Source organism: Antennarius striatus, chromosome 9 (genome assembly GCF_040054535.1).
Source record: "Antennarius striatus isolate MH-2024 chromosome 9, ASM4005453v1, whole genome shotgun sequence".
In the NCBI taxonomy this organism is placed as follows: domain Eukaryota; kingdom Metazoa; phylum Chordata; class Actinopteri; order Lophiiformes; family Antennariidae; genus Antennarius; species Antennarius striatus.
The window spans coordinates 15,036,130-15,052,022 of NC_090784.1; the positions used below are offsets into that span (position 1 = coordinate 15,036,130).

The following is a 15,893-nucleotide window of genomic DNA, read 5'->3' on the forward strand; positions in this document are numbered from 1 at the left end:
CTTTCTTCACCTCATCTTTTTGAGGTCCCTGCTTTAGAGAACTTCATATTTATCAAACATCTTTTTTTCTCCAAAGACCGAAAAGTATATGTACTTCATATAATAAGAATCATTATGATAATAACAGTCTCAGGTAGTTCTAATTGTGTGGATATGGGTATCAGAGGGTGTTTAAACAATGAAATGACCACAAATTTATACAAAACCAGTTCAGTAGTGTTTTAAACTAACAAGTCGACTTGAGTTTCATCTCGTTGAGGTAGTTTAGCTGCAATTACTCCATTGGCCTCTAGGGTGCGCGCTTTCCTTCGGCATTCTCTTTGTTTTTCTGTCTCTCGCCCATTGACCATCATCTCTGTCATAACAGTGGCTAGCATTTTTTTAGAAACATTTTTATGATGGCGGAGGACAGTGAATCTGCGGCTAGTCAGCAAAGCCTGGAGCTAGACGACCAGGATACCTGCGGGATAGATGGAGACAACGAAGAGGAGAATGAGCATATGCAAGGGTAAGGACGGCCTGCTCAGTCCGGCTGGGGAACGCAGTAACGTTTACTGTCAGACGGGCACAGCTAGCAACAAACACATCGTCACTATTTAACAGAAGAAACGCAATTTTAAACTTTTTTTTTTTTTTTAAAACAAAAAAACATTTTGTCATGTCAACCATGTGTACCTCCACGGACATGTGCAGCCAGATTGCTCCAGGCTAGCTGAGAGTGATGAGAGACGAACCCTTAGCTAGCTCAGCTGTCAGGTTGTTATAGCAGCTAGCGTTAGCCGTGTGTTATTCAGACATGTGCTGTTTGTGTTCTGCAGGAGTCCAGGGGGGGATTTAGGGGCGAAGAGGAAGAAAAAGAAGCAGAAGAGAAAGAAAGAGAAACCAAGCTCCGGGGGAGCCAAGTCGGACTCAGCTTCTGACTCTCAGGAGATTAAGGTACGATGACGAAACGAGAGCCGATGCTTCACTAGTAGAGTCGGCACTCCAGGAATGTCAGAACAAAACTGTTTACATGTGAAACCATGTGTGGATTTCTTTGGGTTTAAATTACAGAACTTATTTTTTCCATGTTAATTTATGAACATGGAACGTGTTTACAGGTGTTTAAGAATATCTTTATTTGATCATGTTTACTGGGGGGGAAAAAAATCAAATTTACCATTTATTGGCTGTTTCGCACCGATGTAACCAAACAAAAACGGTTTAGACAGAGTAATAACAGGTAGTGAAGTTTTGTCCCCTATACTAAATCATCTCACTTGGATTCAACGTTTTGATGAAAGGTGTCTAATACTATGTTAAATGCCATTTTGCTGTTTTGTGATGGAAAGCAATATTCCCCAGTATTATTACTTATTTTAAAAAAACCCTATCAGATATTATTTGTTAAGTAATGCCTGAGCAGTGGATATATGCAATTTCCTCCGGGATTAATAAAGTATCTATCTATCTATCTAGATACTTTAGAGGGTGTGTATTTTACAGGTGGACTGGCTACAAGTGGAAGCTTCAGTCTTTGACTAGTTGATCATTTTTCTATGCTGCTTGTGATGTCACAAATAAAGGAAAGGTTCATTCATGTTGTGTTCATCTTTAAGGTAGTTTTTTTTTATACACATCTCTTCTCCTTGTGTAGAATCCTGGCTTGCCCATTCAGAAACTGCAGGACATCCAAAGAGCCATGGAGCTGCTGACTTGCCAGGGCCCAGCAAAGAGTATTGATGAAGCAGCCAAGCACAAGTATCAGTTCTGGGACACTCAGCCTGTGCCGAAGCTAAGTGAGTGCCTACTTACCTGAGAAAGAGCAAGATAATTTTATCTTTACATTTATTCATTTTCTGATTGCAAAGTTACTTGCATTGTGTTCTAAATATATTTTCTGTGTAGAATGTGTTTTATTTAGAAAAGTATGGATTTTTGAATTTCATATGCTCTTGATGATTGAGTTCTTATAATAATGATGATGATAATAATGGATTAGATTTATATAGCGCTTTTCTGGACACTCAAAGACGCTTTACATTGGATCCATTATTTATTCACCGGTAGACTAAGTGTGTAGCCACAGCTGCCCTGGGGCAGACTGATGGAGGCGTGGCTGCCAATCTGTGCCTACGGCCCCTTCGACCACCACCGGAACAATCGCACATATTCACACACCAGCGAGTGCCCCACTGGAGGCAAGGAGGGTAAAGTGTCTAGCCCAACGACACAACAACAAATGACTCGGCGGGAGTGAAGTTTAGAGAGGGCCTTGTTGGTTCAGGATCCTGTTGAGAATATGACCACTGGAAAGTTATTCTGTGTTTGTCTATGTCTTACAAGAGTTGTGCTGGTTTTGCAGATGAGGTGGTGACTAGTCACGGGCCAATAGAAGCAGACAAAGAAAACATTAGACAAGAGCCATATTCCTTACCTCAAGGCTTTATGTGGGACACGCTTGATCTCAGCAATGCAGATGTGGTAGGTCCCAAATTTGTTTTGCATGAATGAATATGATGCATATATAAGTGTTGGAATTTATTATGTCAGTATGGAAGTTACAGTTTGCTCATTTGCAATGAAATTATTTTAGTATGGCAATTTCACCAATCAATTTTTTGATGAAACAAATGATTATTACACAAAGCTTTTCAGTTCTAATGTATATTATAGAGAGAAAGTACACAAAATGAATTGTTTGCTGTTTTTTTTTTTTCAGCTGAAGGAGTTGTACACATTATTAAATGAAAACTATGTGGAGGATGACGACAACATGTTCAGATTTGATTATTCACCGAACTTTCTCAAATGGTAAGCTTTCCTCTTTGGTGATTCATGATTGATTTCCTGACGTTTAATCAACTGCCAACCAAATACTGTTTACCCACTTGAAATTGTTTATTATATATCAGGAATAATGGCAAAATAAATATTTTTTTCATTTTTTAACCAAAGAAGAACTGTTTAAATTATTAAATGGAACAAATTTTCCCCCCCACATTCATCACCAAGGGTTATTTTTAATGATGACAGGAATCTCAAAATTGTTTGCCCCTTATTAGTATCCCACCTAAGATCATAGTTGATAATCAGATGTTAAAACACTGCAAATACAACTTCTGTTACAGAACTGAACTACAGGTGCTGCTGTCTGGCTTTGCATCTTTCTTGCAGCAGGTTATAATAGCAGTAGAGTGTCTAAAACTCTGGAGACCCGTTTGAGTATATTTGTCACTGTAGCAGTCCATAAAAGTAGCATTTGGTGTTAGATTTGGAAAGAAACCTATGTAATACCTGTTGTTTTGCACTATTGAAGTAATTTTATTTAATTGTATATACAGGTATGTGATTAGCTAACATACGATGGTGTGAAAAACATTCAGACTGATATACCAAATTCAGATCTCTGCTTTCCGATTAAGTTTTTCCTGCCTTTTCAGGGCTCTGCGTCCTCCCGGCTGGTTGCCTCAGTGGCATTGTGGAGTGAGAGTGTCTTCAAATAAGAAGCTTGTTGGCTTCATTAGTGCCATTCCTGCAGATATACGCATCTACGACTCGTAAGCCCTGACAACTGATGTCATGCATTTGGTGCAGAATGGTGATAAATGTTGGCAGACACCACTATACTGTATTCACTAGTCATCTCGTCTTCCTCTGTGGCTCCAGATTGAAGAGGATGGTGGAAATCAACTTTCTGTGTGTCCATAAGAAGCTACGTTCAAAACGTGTTGCCCCAGTGTTAATTAGAGAGATCACACGGAGGGTAAACTTAGAAGGAATATTTCAAGCAGTATACACAGCTGGAGTGGTACTACCTAAACCTGTGTCAACATGCAGGTATGGATCATTCAGTCATGAAACGCATGGGGTCAGAAGTTATTTCGCAATTGAAATTGTTCTTTCTTTTTCTCTCTGAAACAGATATTGGCATCGTTCTCTAAACCCTAGAAAGCTTGTGGAAGTGAAATTCTCCCACCTGAGCAGAAACATGACCTTACAGAGAACAATGAAACTCTACAGACTATCAGATGTAAACACTTAAACCCGGTTCTTTCTAACATTCCCATTAATGGTGTGAACTGATAAGGAGTTTTTCTTCGTAGAGCACAAAGACCCCAGGGCTGCGGCTGATGGAGAGGCGTGACATCCGTCAGGTCACTGAGCTGCTGCAGCGATACCTGAAACGTTTCCAGCTAGCGCCCTCTATGGGAGAAGAGGAGGTGGCTCACTGGTTTTTACCACAAGACAACATCATTGACACATATGTAGTAGAGGTATCTTGAGCAGCTTATATCTTCAAGATTTTGTATGCCTATTTGATGATTTTTCTGAGTAAACTGTTCTCTCTTCCCAGGATGCCGGCGGTGTTCTGACAGACTTAACTAGTTTCTACACTCTGCCCTCAACTGTGATGCATCACCCTCTCCACAGGAGCCTGAAAGCAGCTTACTCTTTTTACAACGTTCACACTCAAACCCCTCTGCTGGACTTAATGAATGATGCACTGATCTTGGCCAAACTGGTAAGATTCTCATCTGTCTATTTTATAATATTTATCACATTGTATGAATACAATTAATGCCAGTAGCTCATGTTTAAACCACTTTATGGTGCCGTAATGTCTTCATGTTGAAGAATGAATATAATTTATCCATTTTAAAAATAGATAAAAAATTAAAACCAATCAGAATCAAAGAAGAATAGTGAAAAGTGTTCAGTTTAAGAATGTTCCTGCTTACATTTACATGTAAGCAGGAACATTGTAAGCCATAAATGTGTAATTAATCAATAGTTTTTAGAGTGAAAGTCAAGCCAAACATACCGTTGTTTTCTTTGCTGTGTAAGCCATTATCATTTTTTTTAAATGATTTCTAATCTTTGTGTTTATTTAGAAAGGATTTGATGTGTTCAATGCCTTGGACCTAATGGAAAATAAGGTGTTCTTGGAGAAGCTCAAGTTTGGCATAGGAGATGGAAATCTGCAGTATTACCTCTATAACTGGAAATGTCCCCCAGTGGACACAGATAAGGTCAGTTTCTGAGGAATTACATTGGTTACAGGTTTATTATGTTTTCCATCTGTGTAGCCTGCTATGCAACAAGGTGCATCGCTAAAGCAAGTTAACTACAATTCCATTCATCTGAGAAACCCACATTTTGATTTGATAAATTATATTTGACGGATTATAAATTGTTTTACCAGAGAAAATAGCAGTATGGCAATACATTTTCATTGTATACGTATGTATTTGATTATTTCATTCAGTTTAATACCTTACCAGTCACTAGCTCATCAGTGTTTGCTCACAGGTGAACGCTGACATACACAAACTTTCTTGCATCATGAGCTGCCGCAACTTCTCTGATTCTCCATCCTCTGTTCCGTGACTGGATTAGTCGTCATTCCACTAAGTTCCATTGTTAGAATCCTGATTTTCTGTCCCCTAACCCTCTCCGTTGAAAAAAATAATTGATGTCTGTAGTTGTCAATGAGTTCAGCAAGCTAAAAGAATGTGAGGGCTAATATTTCATAATTTAATAATTATATACCATGAATAACTGAATGAGTACATCAGAGGGACAGCACATGTTAGAGGTCTTGGAGATAAAGTCAGAGAGGCCAGACTGAGATGGTTTGGACATGTCCAGAGGAGAGATAGTGAATATATTGGTAGAAGGATGCTGAGTTTTGAACTGCCAGGCAGGAGGCCTAGAGGAAGACCAAAGAGGAGGTTTATGGATGTAATGAAAGAGGACATGAAGGTAGTTGGTGTGAGAGAAGAGGATTCAAAGGACAGGGCTAGATGGAGGAAATTGATTCGCTGTGGCGACCCCTGAAGGGAAAAGCCGAAAGGAAAAGAAGAAGATACTATGAATAACTGAATGTTTTGTTCCACATTATTGTGACAAGTTGTCCTCTGTTTGTCAGGTTGGGCTTGTCCTTCAGTAGCGGGTCCTTCCTGGTTGCTCTACAAACACTCATCCAGTGGTCATCAGTGACCTCAGACTACTTCTTACCTGGACACACAGGTAGCACAAGTCGGACAATGAGACCCGTGGAACCATCCTGGAGACCGGCAGGAAGGTTGCCTGTCATCATGAACATTCTCCGTTCACCTAGAGGTGAAAACTCTTAAATCATCATACTGAATGTGAAGTCATGCTATGCCTGAGATACTCATACAGAACAATGCTCCTGACCTGCACACTCACATCTACGGCAGTTTCACATACAAGAGGATGCCTTGACTTTTTGAATTTTTAGTTCTTCTTCCTCGGCAACCACCTCATTAAAAGGGACTGGCATGTTACTTTAATTTTGCTGACAGAGAACTATGTAAATGATAATCAACAACATGACCACAATGCAGAACTGTCAGCTATCGAGTCCAAACTGGATAGTTGCTATGTAAAAGGGACTTAAAGCAGTTGAAGAATTATTAGTCCCCTTTTGTCTTATGTCATTTTGGTCAGAAGATTCTCCACAAGCTGTTTCAACATGTGGGAACATTTGCCTTCAGGGATTCTGATGACATGGAGTAAAGAGTGAGATGGTCTGCATCAGGAGGTCGGGGATCATGGGCGGTTCTAACACAGGACTTTGACTCAGGAGACCAAACAAAAATCAACACTGACTTTTCCTGAACCTAATCAAATTGTGAACGTTTCATTGCCTAACGGTATGTTAGAAAGTCTTTCTGGAAGAAAGTTGTGTGGACTTATCCTTTCCTCCCTGTTCTGGGCCTACAATTAACTAGAATTAGGACTGATAAAAACAAGTTTCTGTAATAGTAGATATACAAAAGAAGAATTTTATTTCCTCAAGAATTCTGGAAAAGAAAAAAAAATCAAGCTAACTAAATGACAGATATGTTTATGCATACAGACAACACTGTCAAATAACATACATACAGAAAAAAAACATAACTCCTTGGAAGGACTTAACCACCAGGTGCATTGTTATACATGTTTTTGTTTTGTTTTTTTGTTGTTGAAAATAGTTTCCTGTGAATTTTTAAGCCAGATGGTATTCCAGTCATGAGAGTTTGGGCGAGCTGATCCAAAGTATTTTCCTGAGTAGCGTAGATGTCACTCAGTTTGTTCAGACAACATGAGTTCAAGTGGTTTTTAATGAAGAATGTATTGCATCAATGAAGCACAATTTTTGAGTTCCTAAATAAAGCAAAAGGGTGTTTTTAAAAGGGTCACATTTCAAAACAGGCTGTGATCGGTACCATACAACCTCAGTGGCTACAAAAAACAGGAGCCGTTTCTGTGGTATCAATCTGTTTCTGGAGTTTTTACATTTAATGCTACCTTCAAGCCATGTTGATTAATTACATTCAATGACACTAACATCTTGCAATTATGTATTTATCAAATTAGAGGCTAAAGTAATTATAGCCTTGTGGCTATGTTGATTTAGATTTTGTATTAAAAAATGTACAAAATTTCTGTCCTGGGGCAATCTTGAAATGTGAAAAATGGCGTACCTACCTTAAAAAAGTTACACTTAAAGCAATCACAGTCACTTTTGTTTCATTCTTTTGTAAGTGGCATTCAGGCAAATTTACTTATTTCTTTTATAGTAGCATGTTGCAAACAAGTGAATAAGATACTCGAACAAAGCAGCTGATTGGTCTGAAGAACAACTGAATTTCTAAACATTTTTCTTAATACACATTTGCAGTCTAAAGAATAATGTTAAATGTGTCTTAATCACACTTTCACCTGCATAAAACAATGAATTGAGCACATAATTCAAAAACCAAACAGGAGAATCATTAAAAACCATATATTCAGGGTACAGTGGCTGTACAAACAAAGCTTATATAAGTAATCACATCAATTTGAAATCTAAGCTTTTATTGTTTTACCAGGTCTGTTTTGATGACTTATTTGGATTTGTTTATTAATGGTACTGTGTTTTTGAGTCTAAAAAAACAACATACTGGTCTTTTTTGTGTGTTGTGAAGCAACTGAGTGAAATTCTTTGAACGTTTCTTATATTTATAAATGTACTTTGCAACATGTCTTACAGTGTAATTCCTGTTCTTTTTCTTTCAAACTTGTTCCTGAAATTTCCAGGTAAATAGTCAGCTTGAAAGCTGACTTTCAAGCATTTGAAGTATTTGGCATTTCCTTGTACACAATGGAGCAGGATGAGGATCCTTGATACTGGTGTACTCAAGGTGAAAAAAAAAAAGTTTAAATGTTTTTTGCTCTGAGTTTGTTTCTTTGTTTGATGTTCCTAAGGCTCTGCTTGGCCTGAGCGATAACGACGCTGCCGTTTTTGTGATTCATTTTTATGTATGTGATGTCATTTTCTTCTCAGCCCTTTACATATCAGCAAGAAAAAAAGAAACAATGGACAGTCAGGGGTTTAGGATTCAAAGAGGTTTGTTACCATTGAAAAATGTAGTTACATTCACAGACATTAGTTTAGCACTCAGTGTGCCTCATGTATGTTGGTTGTGTACCAGATGTGTTGCCTGCAGCTGTTTGAATGAACCTCCAGCATGTCAGTTATGTTGCTATGATGATGAACATGACTTATCACATCATTTACTGAGAACTAAACCTGAAGAACCTGCCTTATTTAAAAGTTTTTATTTTGTTAAAATTAGATTAGGGCGAACTTTTGAAATGATATTCAGCTTTCTCTGAACGTTTTTTTTTTTTTAATTCAAATCCATTGTAAGCTGTGAAAAAGCTGCTGAACTTGTACCAGCATCATTTCAACATTACCCTGTGCTAATAATAATCTGTTTCAACACACATCAGCTATACCAGCATGGATATTTGATTGAATAAACTCACTTTCAAATGGAACATGAGAAATGTGCTTCTTTTTAAATGACTTGGGGTGTCTGTTAAATCAGTTTGACCTGAAACGTAATCGACCTCCACATGTTTTAACTGAAGTCAAATTTTACATCAATTTCAGCTTGTACAAAATTCCATGAAAAATGTTATCCAATACTCAGTTAATTCTTTAAAACACCATTGAATACTGTGTTTCATTTCTGGAAAAAGTAAATTTAAAGGATCGCAATATCTTATGTTAGAATTATAATGATTGTAGACACTGCATTCTTCTTAGTGGTGGGCAGATACTACAGAAGAGTAGCCCATTCCATCAAATGATGCTTTCATCTCTTAGACAAATGTAATCATAATAATAATAATCTTTCCATCGAGGTGGAAATGCATTTATTCCCTTTATAGGACATTATCAGACAAAAATAAAAGTTGGGATCTAATTGTAATACCGCTTTGTCTGGAAAAGAAAAAGATTTCTTCGTCCATGGTTCCTCTGAAAATCCATTGGTTAACTTATGAAAAGACTAATTCACACTGAGACAAAGACAAATAATTGTTAGAACAAAATGGAAACCCCTGTGGTAATACATAAAAATAAAGACATGTTTTCAGTTCCCTGTTTCATCTTACAAGATATGACTTAGCCTTTCTTCTTTTTCGTGCAGAGTTAGCAACTATTCTTTTCACTTTAAGAGGTTGCAGAGTGATGAAAGGGTCTGACCTTTTGACAGGCTTTGATTGACCAGTCTCAAGCTTCCTTTTGCTGCCCCTCTTCTCCTTAATCTCCTCTCCCATGCCAACACAAATTTTGGGACTTGCACTGGGTTCTGCACTTTGTAGCCATGCAACATCCAGTGGTGGCACTCGAGGTGTAATGGCGTCAACAATGTCGCTGAACAGCTCATTCTCTGTGGAAGCACACCGTCTAAATCCCAGTGCAAGGACACTTCTCAGGCCCAGTGGCTCCGACAAACTCTGGCTGAGCCGAGGCACTTGGCATGCCGGCACGTTTCTTGTCGCGCTCAGTTCCATCAGGTGGTTGGTCATGTGTATCGGCTTGACAGACTTGCATACAAGCAACAGTTTGAGTTCATTCCTTTCAAGACCTTTTGTGACCTCATTGATACCAATGGCAAGTTGTCCCCTAGCTGTTACATTTGTCCATCCATTTTTGGAAGAATCCTGCACTTTTGCATCTGGGCTGCCCTTGAGAGCAGGATCTGATGTAGTACCAGAGTTATTGTCTGTCTTTTTACGTCTCCTGTGAACACCTTTCACCTCTCTTTTCTGCAGACCTGTGGAAATTAGCTTGTCCTTCAGGATGTTTAGGATGAAATGCATGTCTTCTTGGGGGAGTGGACCCCATTTTGGTGTGAATGGTGAGGTAAAGGACGTCTTTGTTGGAACATGCTTTCTGATTTCCTTTTTAAATGGCTTTCTTGGTGTATCCATGCCTTCTCTGAAATTAAGACATGAAAACGAGCAAGAATAAATACATATACAAAAAAAGCACAAAGAACCAGACCAATATATCATTTTCTTGCTGCAAAAAAGTTGAAATATTTTTTGTTTCTTTCGAGTTTCTTCTGTTTTCTTGCCGTCTAACTATCTACTACAGTTAGACAGTAGCTTTGATAGTTTTTTTATTGATGAAAACAACTCTTTCAAACGGATTTCTGGGACTCCGTAGATAATTGCTTATCAATGCAATATTAAAACGACGTTTCTGAAACTAAAAAACAAAACAAAACACCAGCCAGTATGGTTGCTGGTCATCACATTAATTTACATATTACGTCAAACTAAACCCACATTAAAGTAACAGCAATCAACAACATACCTACTTTATAGACCCAAAGCTAAACGGAGATTCAGTTTTTCAGCACGTCTGATCACAGGGCGCCGCCATTTTGTTTGAATTGTAATAACTTTATTTAAAAGGTGTGTGCTAACTGGCTGGTCATGTCCTGCGTGTGTGAGAGAGACAGAGACCTGTAGGGGGCACTATTATAGGATTTTGTAACAGCTGGTAGTGACTGACAATGAACAAATTGAAATAGCATGTAGTAATTTTATTTTCGTAAAAACTACAAAAAACAACAACAATCTAGCAAGTCCAATGACGTCATCTTATTTAAGATTACAACAATAAGTCTAAGCAATGTCCACCAAGGTCTATCAACATAAGCAGGCATGTATTATTGTACTTTTTCACTTCCTGCAGGTATATATGTATCATAAATGTATCATATCACTTTATCACTCAATATACAGATTTTATACTTATTTTATTTCTATATGAATACAATGGCTACTAATCGGAAGACTATGTATGTATGCATGCATGTATGTATGTATGTATGTATGTATGTATGTATGTATGCATGTACCTGTGTGTGTGTGTGTGTGTGTGTGTGTGTGTGTGTGTGTGTGTGTGTGTGTGTGTGTGTGTGTGTGTGTGTGTGTGTGTATGTATGTGTGCTTGTGTATGTCATCAAAAATTCAGTGTCCGCACATACACATTAACTACTGTATATCTATCTAAACTCACCGTAATGTGAATTGTAAATAGTTTTTGTATTCCTATTCCTATTCCTCATTCACAACTATTCTCTTCCGCCTTTCAATGCACCGACACCGCGTCAAGTTCCTCGACAGTAATTTTTACTGTACTTGGCAATAAAACCTTTTCAGATTCTGATTCTGATTCTGATTCTGACTACATTACATGAATATTTATTTAAGCGTTATGGTAAAAATTGGAAACAGTTCAACATATGTTAATGATCAAATCATCTTTGAAATTATTGTATTAATGAAAAGAAATAATATTCATGCTCTAAACACCAGATGAAACTGAATGAACACTTCAGTTCAAAACATCCTTTCTGCAGAAAATTGAGAGGTATGTTTCCAAAGTATAAATATCAAGAAGACTTAAAAGAAGGTCCTTCAAGGAGCATGGTAGGTGTGGAGCAAAAGACTAATGACCTAACATCCTGGTCAACCTGGACCATGTTTACTCGAATGAAGGTAATTTTAACAGGAAGGTGAATGGAGAACCTCACCTGGTAGACCTTAAAACAAAAGGATATGTATAAGTTTGATTTTGAAATGTGAAAGTGGGAGAAAAAAAATTGCCGTTTGAATTTGAAGGAATTATATGGATTAAATGTCCATAAGGTTTGGTAACATGTGAAAATGTTTCGGATTTCATTCAACCAAAAAAAGACTGAAAATATCAGTGGCAAAAACACTGAAATATCTACAAACGAAATTCATGTTTATGAAACAGGGACCAGAATCTCTCGCTTCAGACCGCTATAAACCAGTAGCTATCCCCACAATAACTGATAAAAAATTACAGAGAAGTGATTCGTCTCTGATTAAAAGTAAAGAAATTCAGCCCTCTGTATGAATAGTTTAAGTGTAATGATATTTTCATTGCTGATGACACAGATCTGGAAAAAATGAGAAAGGTGACTACCTGACCAAGAATACATGTATGTCTTTAATTACTTACTTAAAGGTGAACTTTTTTAGATATTTACTGAACAGGAATTAAAATCAGCAGGGGCAACCTTAATTACATCCCGCTTCAAAGCGGTGATTACGTCCCTCAAAGCAGTGATTAATCCCACTTCAAAGCGGTGATATATTGTAATTGTCAGTGTTCGTGTGTTCGTCCATTTGTTCGTCCGTTAGTACGTCCACCAAATATCTTCGCAACCGTTGCAGATAGAAAGATGAAACAAAAAACAGATTACTCAGGTGGCAAAGGGGCTGAAAATTAAATGATGACCTTGACCTTGAGGAAAACTAGCTCAAGGTCAAATTTCAACTTTTGTGCACTCAGGAACGAGATAAGACAGAAAGAGGAGGGAGACGGCCAGTGTGAGTAAGATCATAGATCAAAGCTAGTGCTTTGATCAATGATGGTATGTCAGAGCACTAGCTTTGATCTTTGACCTATGCAAGTAAGTAGTAAAACATAAGTAGTAAAACTACATTATGTCCCTCTGAAATAGGCTAATGAGACATAAATATGGGCAGATCTTACAGGAGAATTAAAGTAATAATGGTGGTGGGAAGAAGCCGGAAAATCCGGAGAGAAATCACGCAGACACGTATAAAACATGCAAAAACCCGTACAGAATGGAATCGAGCCGGAACCTTCTTACTGTTCCGCCTTTTTGCGGTACCATCGGAACTAAATTACGTGCCTCGCATCAAATCATCTGAGCTTGTATGAAACGATGACAAGTAGCCAATCAGCTCCTTCTCTGCTCCTTAACCCAGCTCTGCAGACATTTGATTGGTTTACACGGTTGCCTCGATCCGCTGCACCGCTATTACAGCTGCGAGCTGAACTCAATCGCAGGAAAGCACATTTGCCAGGATCCCAGTGTTGGATTTGTGAAAATGTCTCATCAGGTAAAATATAAACGTTACTTGTTTTGAGGAAGACAACTGAATGGATGGATCGATGATTTTTTTTGTAGACCACCGCTGTGAATGGGCTAACGGTGGTAACGGATGGGTCTCTACGCCAGCTAGCGTGTGTGGTGACACCCATCGTTAACGGGGTGAATTAATGAGGAATAACAACGAGTCGAGACCCCTTAATCAGCTTAAATGAAAAATAGTCAAAAACATATATTTATACAACATATTACTACCAGTAATAAACATAATCGTTGGATTTAAAAGGTTAAAAATGTTCCAAGCATTTTGGACAGTTAGACTTGTACGTTGATCTAAATTGTCATGGGGACTTTCACATTCAAAGTCTGAAGTTCAATAGTTTTTATGATTGTGTCTACCATAAAAGGATTACTTGTTATCTGTAATCATCGATTATGTTACAGACCTTTTCATCATCAGATCAAGTTGCCACAAAAGCGCCAAAGTCTTGAATAACAGCCCATTGTGTGTCACCAACAATAGGCTTCCCAAGCTGAGCTCCATGACTCAAATACAAGTGGAATACTGTGCTCAGACGTCTGGGTTTTGTTTACAGCTAAAAATAAAAACGCAAATTGTCCTTCAAATACCTTGGCCGCAGGAAATGTCGATTTTGATTATGTTGTTTTCAAGGGCAGTCTGTCGTTTCTTTGGCTATACAGCAGTAGTAAGCATTCATCATCCTGTGGAGCTGTCTGGTGGACTGCCCTGCATCCAGCATACCAATGGTGTAGTTCCCTCAGCAAAGCCAAGATATTGTGTTTTATTCAAAATCTTTTTGCGTGTCAGTAGGAGACGATTGCTCAAACAAGATGTTTTCATTTTAGATCTGGAGGATAAAGGCTCTATGATTCTTTTTATGTGCGAATCTATGGGTTCAGTTTCCAGACGACTCAGAAATAAAGCATTACCAAACTTTGCATTATCAAAACCTGTCATACATACAGATGTACAACTGTTTTAAAAATAAAAACAACTCTCAAAGTAGGCAAAAAAAAGCATCAATAAAAAAAAGTTTTAAAAAAAGCTGAAAGTGCATTTTTAACCCTTTTTAGTCTGTATGATTATTACCTTGTGCAATAATGATAGCTTTGTTTTGGATTGTCCATCAAGAGAAGAACTTTGATGAGTCAATATTGATGTATTTTTTTATAGGTTTTGAATGATTTTTCATTAATTCAAAGGGACTTAAATTATTTCTTCATGTATTTGTTCATCTCTTACTCATAGGAAGAGTTTGAAAAGGTGGCAGAGGATGTAAAGAAAGTGAAGACAAAACCTACAGACCAGGAGCTTTTGGACCTGTATGGCCTTTATAAGCAGGCACTTGTTGGAGATGTTAACACAGGTTTGACTCAGTTCATTAAAACAGAAATTACATTAAAAATATAGTTTAATTCCCAAATTCTTTCCCTCTCTCTGCCATCATGCAATTTGCAGACAGACCAGGAATGTTGGACTTAAAGGGAAAAGCCAAATGGGATGCATGGAGCTCAAGGAAAGGTAACAAGTCACCAATATTTGTATGTGGAAAATTGAAGACATTCGTATATGCCAGCATTTGCTGATTTGGACTAAGGATTAGTACAGCTGAAGATGATGAAAATGTTTTTTGTCTAAATATTTGGTCATACACAAATTTTTCCAAGATGATAAACTGATAGATGAGAAGTCAGAGATTCTTCCTGTCATAGCTTTTACTCACAATTACAAAACCTAACAAAGTGAAGGTGTTGGAGGAACAGACAGAACTGAGTTAAGTTAGCATTGTGTTCTTCTACCAGGACAAAGACTGTCAGTACAAGATTATTGGAAATAAACTAGTTGTAGCCATACAGCATATGGCTTAATGAGTCACACTATTGTCTTACAGCAAGAAAGGTCTGTGCTTACATCCAGCAACATATTCACGCGCTGTGTTTTTAATCCAAATATGTTGTATTTACATTCTCTTTCAGGAATGTCCAAGGATGAGGCCATGTCAGCTTACATCACACTTGGAAAGGAAATAATCAGCAAATATGGAATGTAATGCTGGCAGTAAAGTGAAGAGGCTGAATTAATATACTAACTCAGTTACAACAATGAAACTATGCTGCTGTGTGTCTAACCAGCACCTTCTGCTTTCAGAGGTCAATTACAAATAGTAGTCATGTACAGTAATTAAACGATTTCGTTTGTATTTTTAACTTGGATTGTTTCCATTAATTTATAAATTGAGCAACTCTAATATGTCTCTAAAGATAATTAAAATCAATTTTACTGAATGATATTTCAACTAATTTATATAGTATATTATTGTAATCCACATGTGTATGACATTCTGTGTACTGGACATACTGTATGTAGGTTGACTCTTAATGTAGGACAGAGTGTAGTAAAAAAAAATTACTGCTTACAAAATAAAATCTCTCTCTCAACTGTTTTTGAGTTGTTGTTAATGATCCTGCACTCAATAGAAATGAGACTGGTAAAATGATATACTGTCAGTGTCATGCAATACATACATTGCAATAGCACCAGCCTCCAAAATGGGCATAGAGTTCAATCAGCACTTGTATGAAACAGCTCAAAGACACAAACATGGCAGCATGGCAACTTCCATGAATGTCAGACTATAATAA

At 37.6% G+C, this 15,893-nt stretch overlaps 3 protein-coding genes across 3 annotated transcripts; 2 read left to right on the forward strand and 1 right to left on the reverse strand.

Annotated features, from left to right (window-relative positions):
* The first annotated feature begins 289 nt into the window (after nt 1–289).
* nmt2 (N-myristoyltransferase 2) lies at nt 290–9,089 on the forward strand. The gene is made up of 12 exons (XM_068324566.1): nt 290–508; nt 819–936; nt 1,637–1,778; nt 2,345–2,463; nt 2,702–2,793; nt 3,423–3,539; nt 3,649–3,819; nt 3,904–4,012; nt 4,086–4,256; nt 4,337–4,504; nt 4,875–5,012; nt 5,912–9,089. Exons 1-12 carry the CDS (start codon nt 396–398, stop codon nt 5,930–5,932), a joined length of 1,479 nt encoding a protein of 492 aa, XP_068180667.1. The 5' UTR covers nt 290–395; the 3' UTR covers nt 5,933–9,089.
* Nucleotides 9,088–10,717, reverse strand: rpp38 (ribonuclease P/MRP 38 subunit). Its single transcript, XM_068324567.1, has 2 exons — nt 10,650–10,717; nt 9,088–10,264 (listed from the first exon to the last, which is right to left on the reverse strand). The coding sequence occupies exon 2, from the start codon at nt 10,255–10,257 to the stop codon at nt 9,427–9,429; it is 831 nt and encodes a 276-aa protein (XP_068180668.1). The 5' UTR covers nt 10,258–10,264; nt 10,650–10,717; the 3' UTR covers nt 9,088–9,426.
* A 2,397-nt stretch (nt 10,718–13,114) lies between these two features.
* acbd7 (acyl-CoA binding domain containing 7) lies at nt 13,115–15,688 on the forward strand. Its single transcript, XM_068324501.1, has 4 exons — nt 13,115–13,239; nt 14,500–14,617; nt 14,710–14,772; nt 15,228–15,688. The coding sequence occupies exons 1-4, from the start codon at nt 13,228–13,230 to the stop codon at nt 15,299–15,301; spliced, it is 267 nt and encodes an 88-aa protein (XP_068180602.1). The 5' UTR covers nt 13,115–13,227; the 3' UTR covers nt 15,302–15,688.
* The last annotated feature ends 205 nt before the right edge of the window (nt 15,689–15,893 follow it).

Bases quoted from the DNA above. Each gene is read 5' to 3' on its own strand.
- acbd7 (XM_068324501.1), top strand. The intron at 14,618-14,709 runs GTTTGACTCAGT...TGCAATTTGCAG, and splicing joins TGTTGGAGATGTTAACACAG to ACAGACCAGGAATGTTGGAC. The intron at 14,773-15,227 runs GTAACAAGTCAC...ATTCTCTTTCAG, and splicing joins TGCATGGAGCTCAAGGAAAG to GAATGTCCAAGGATGAGGCC.
- rpp38 (XM_068324567.1), bottom strand. From the start codon at position 10,257: ATGGATACACCAAGAAAGCCATTTAAAAAGGAAATCAGAAAGCATGTT.
- nmt2 (XM_068324566.1), top strand. From the start codon at position 396: ATGATGGCGGAGGACAGTGAATCTGCGGCTAGTCAGCAAAGCCTGGAG. The intron at 937-1,636 runs GTACGATGACGA...CTCCTTGTGTAG, and splicing joins CTGACTCTCAGGAGATTAAG to AATCCTGGCTTGCCCATTCA. The intron at 4,257-4,336 runs GTATCTTGAGCA...CTCTCTTCCCAG, and splicing joins TTGACACATATGTAGTAGAG to GATGCCGGCGGTGTTCTGAC.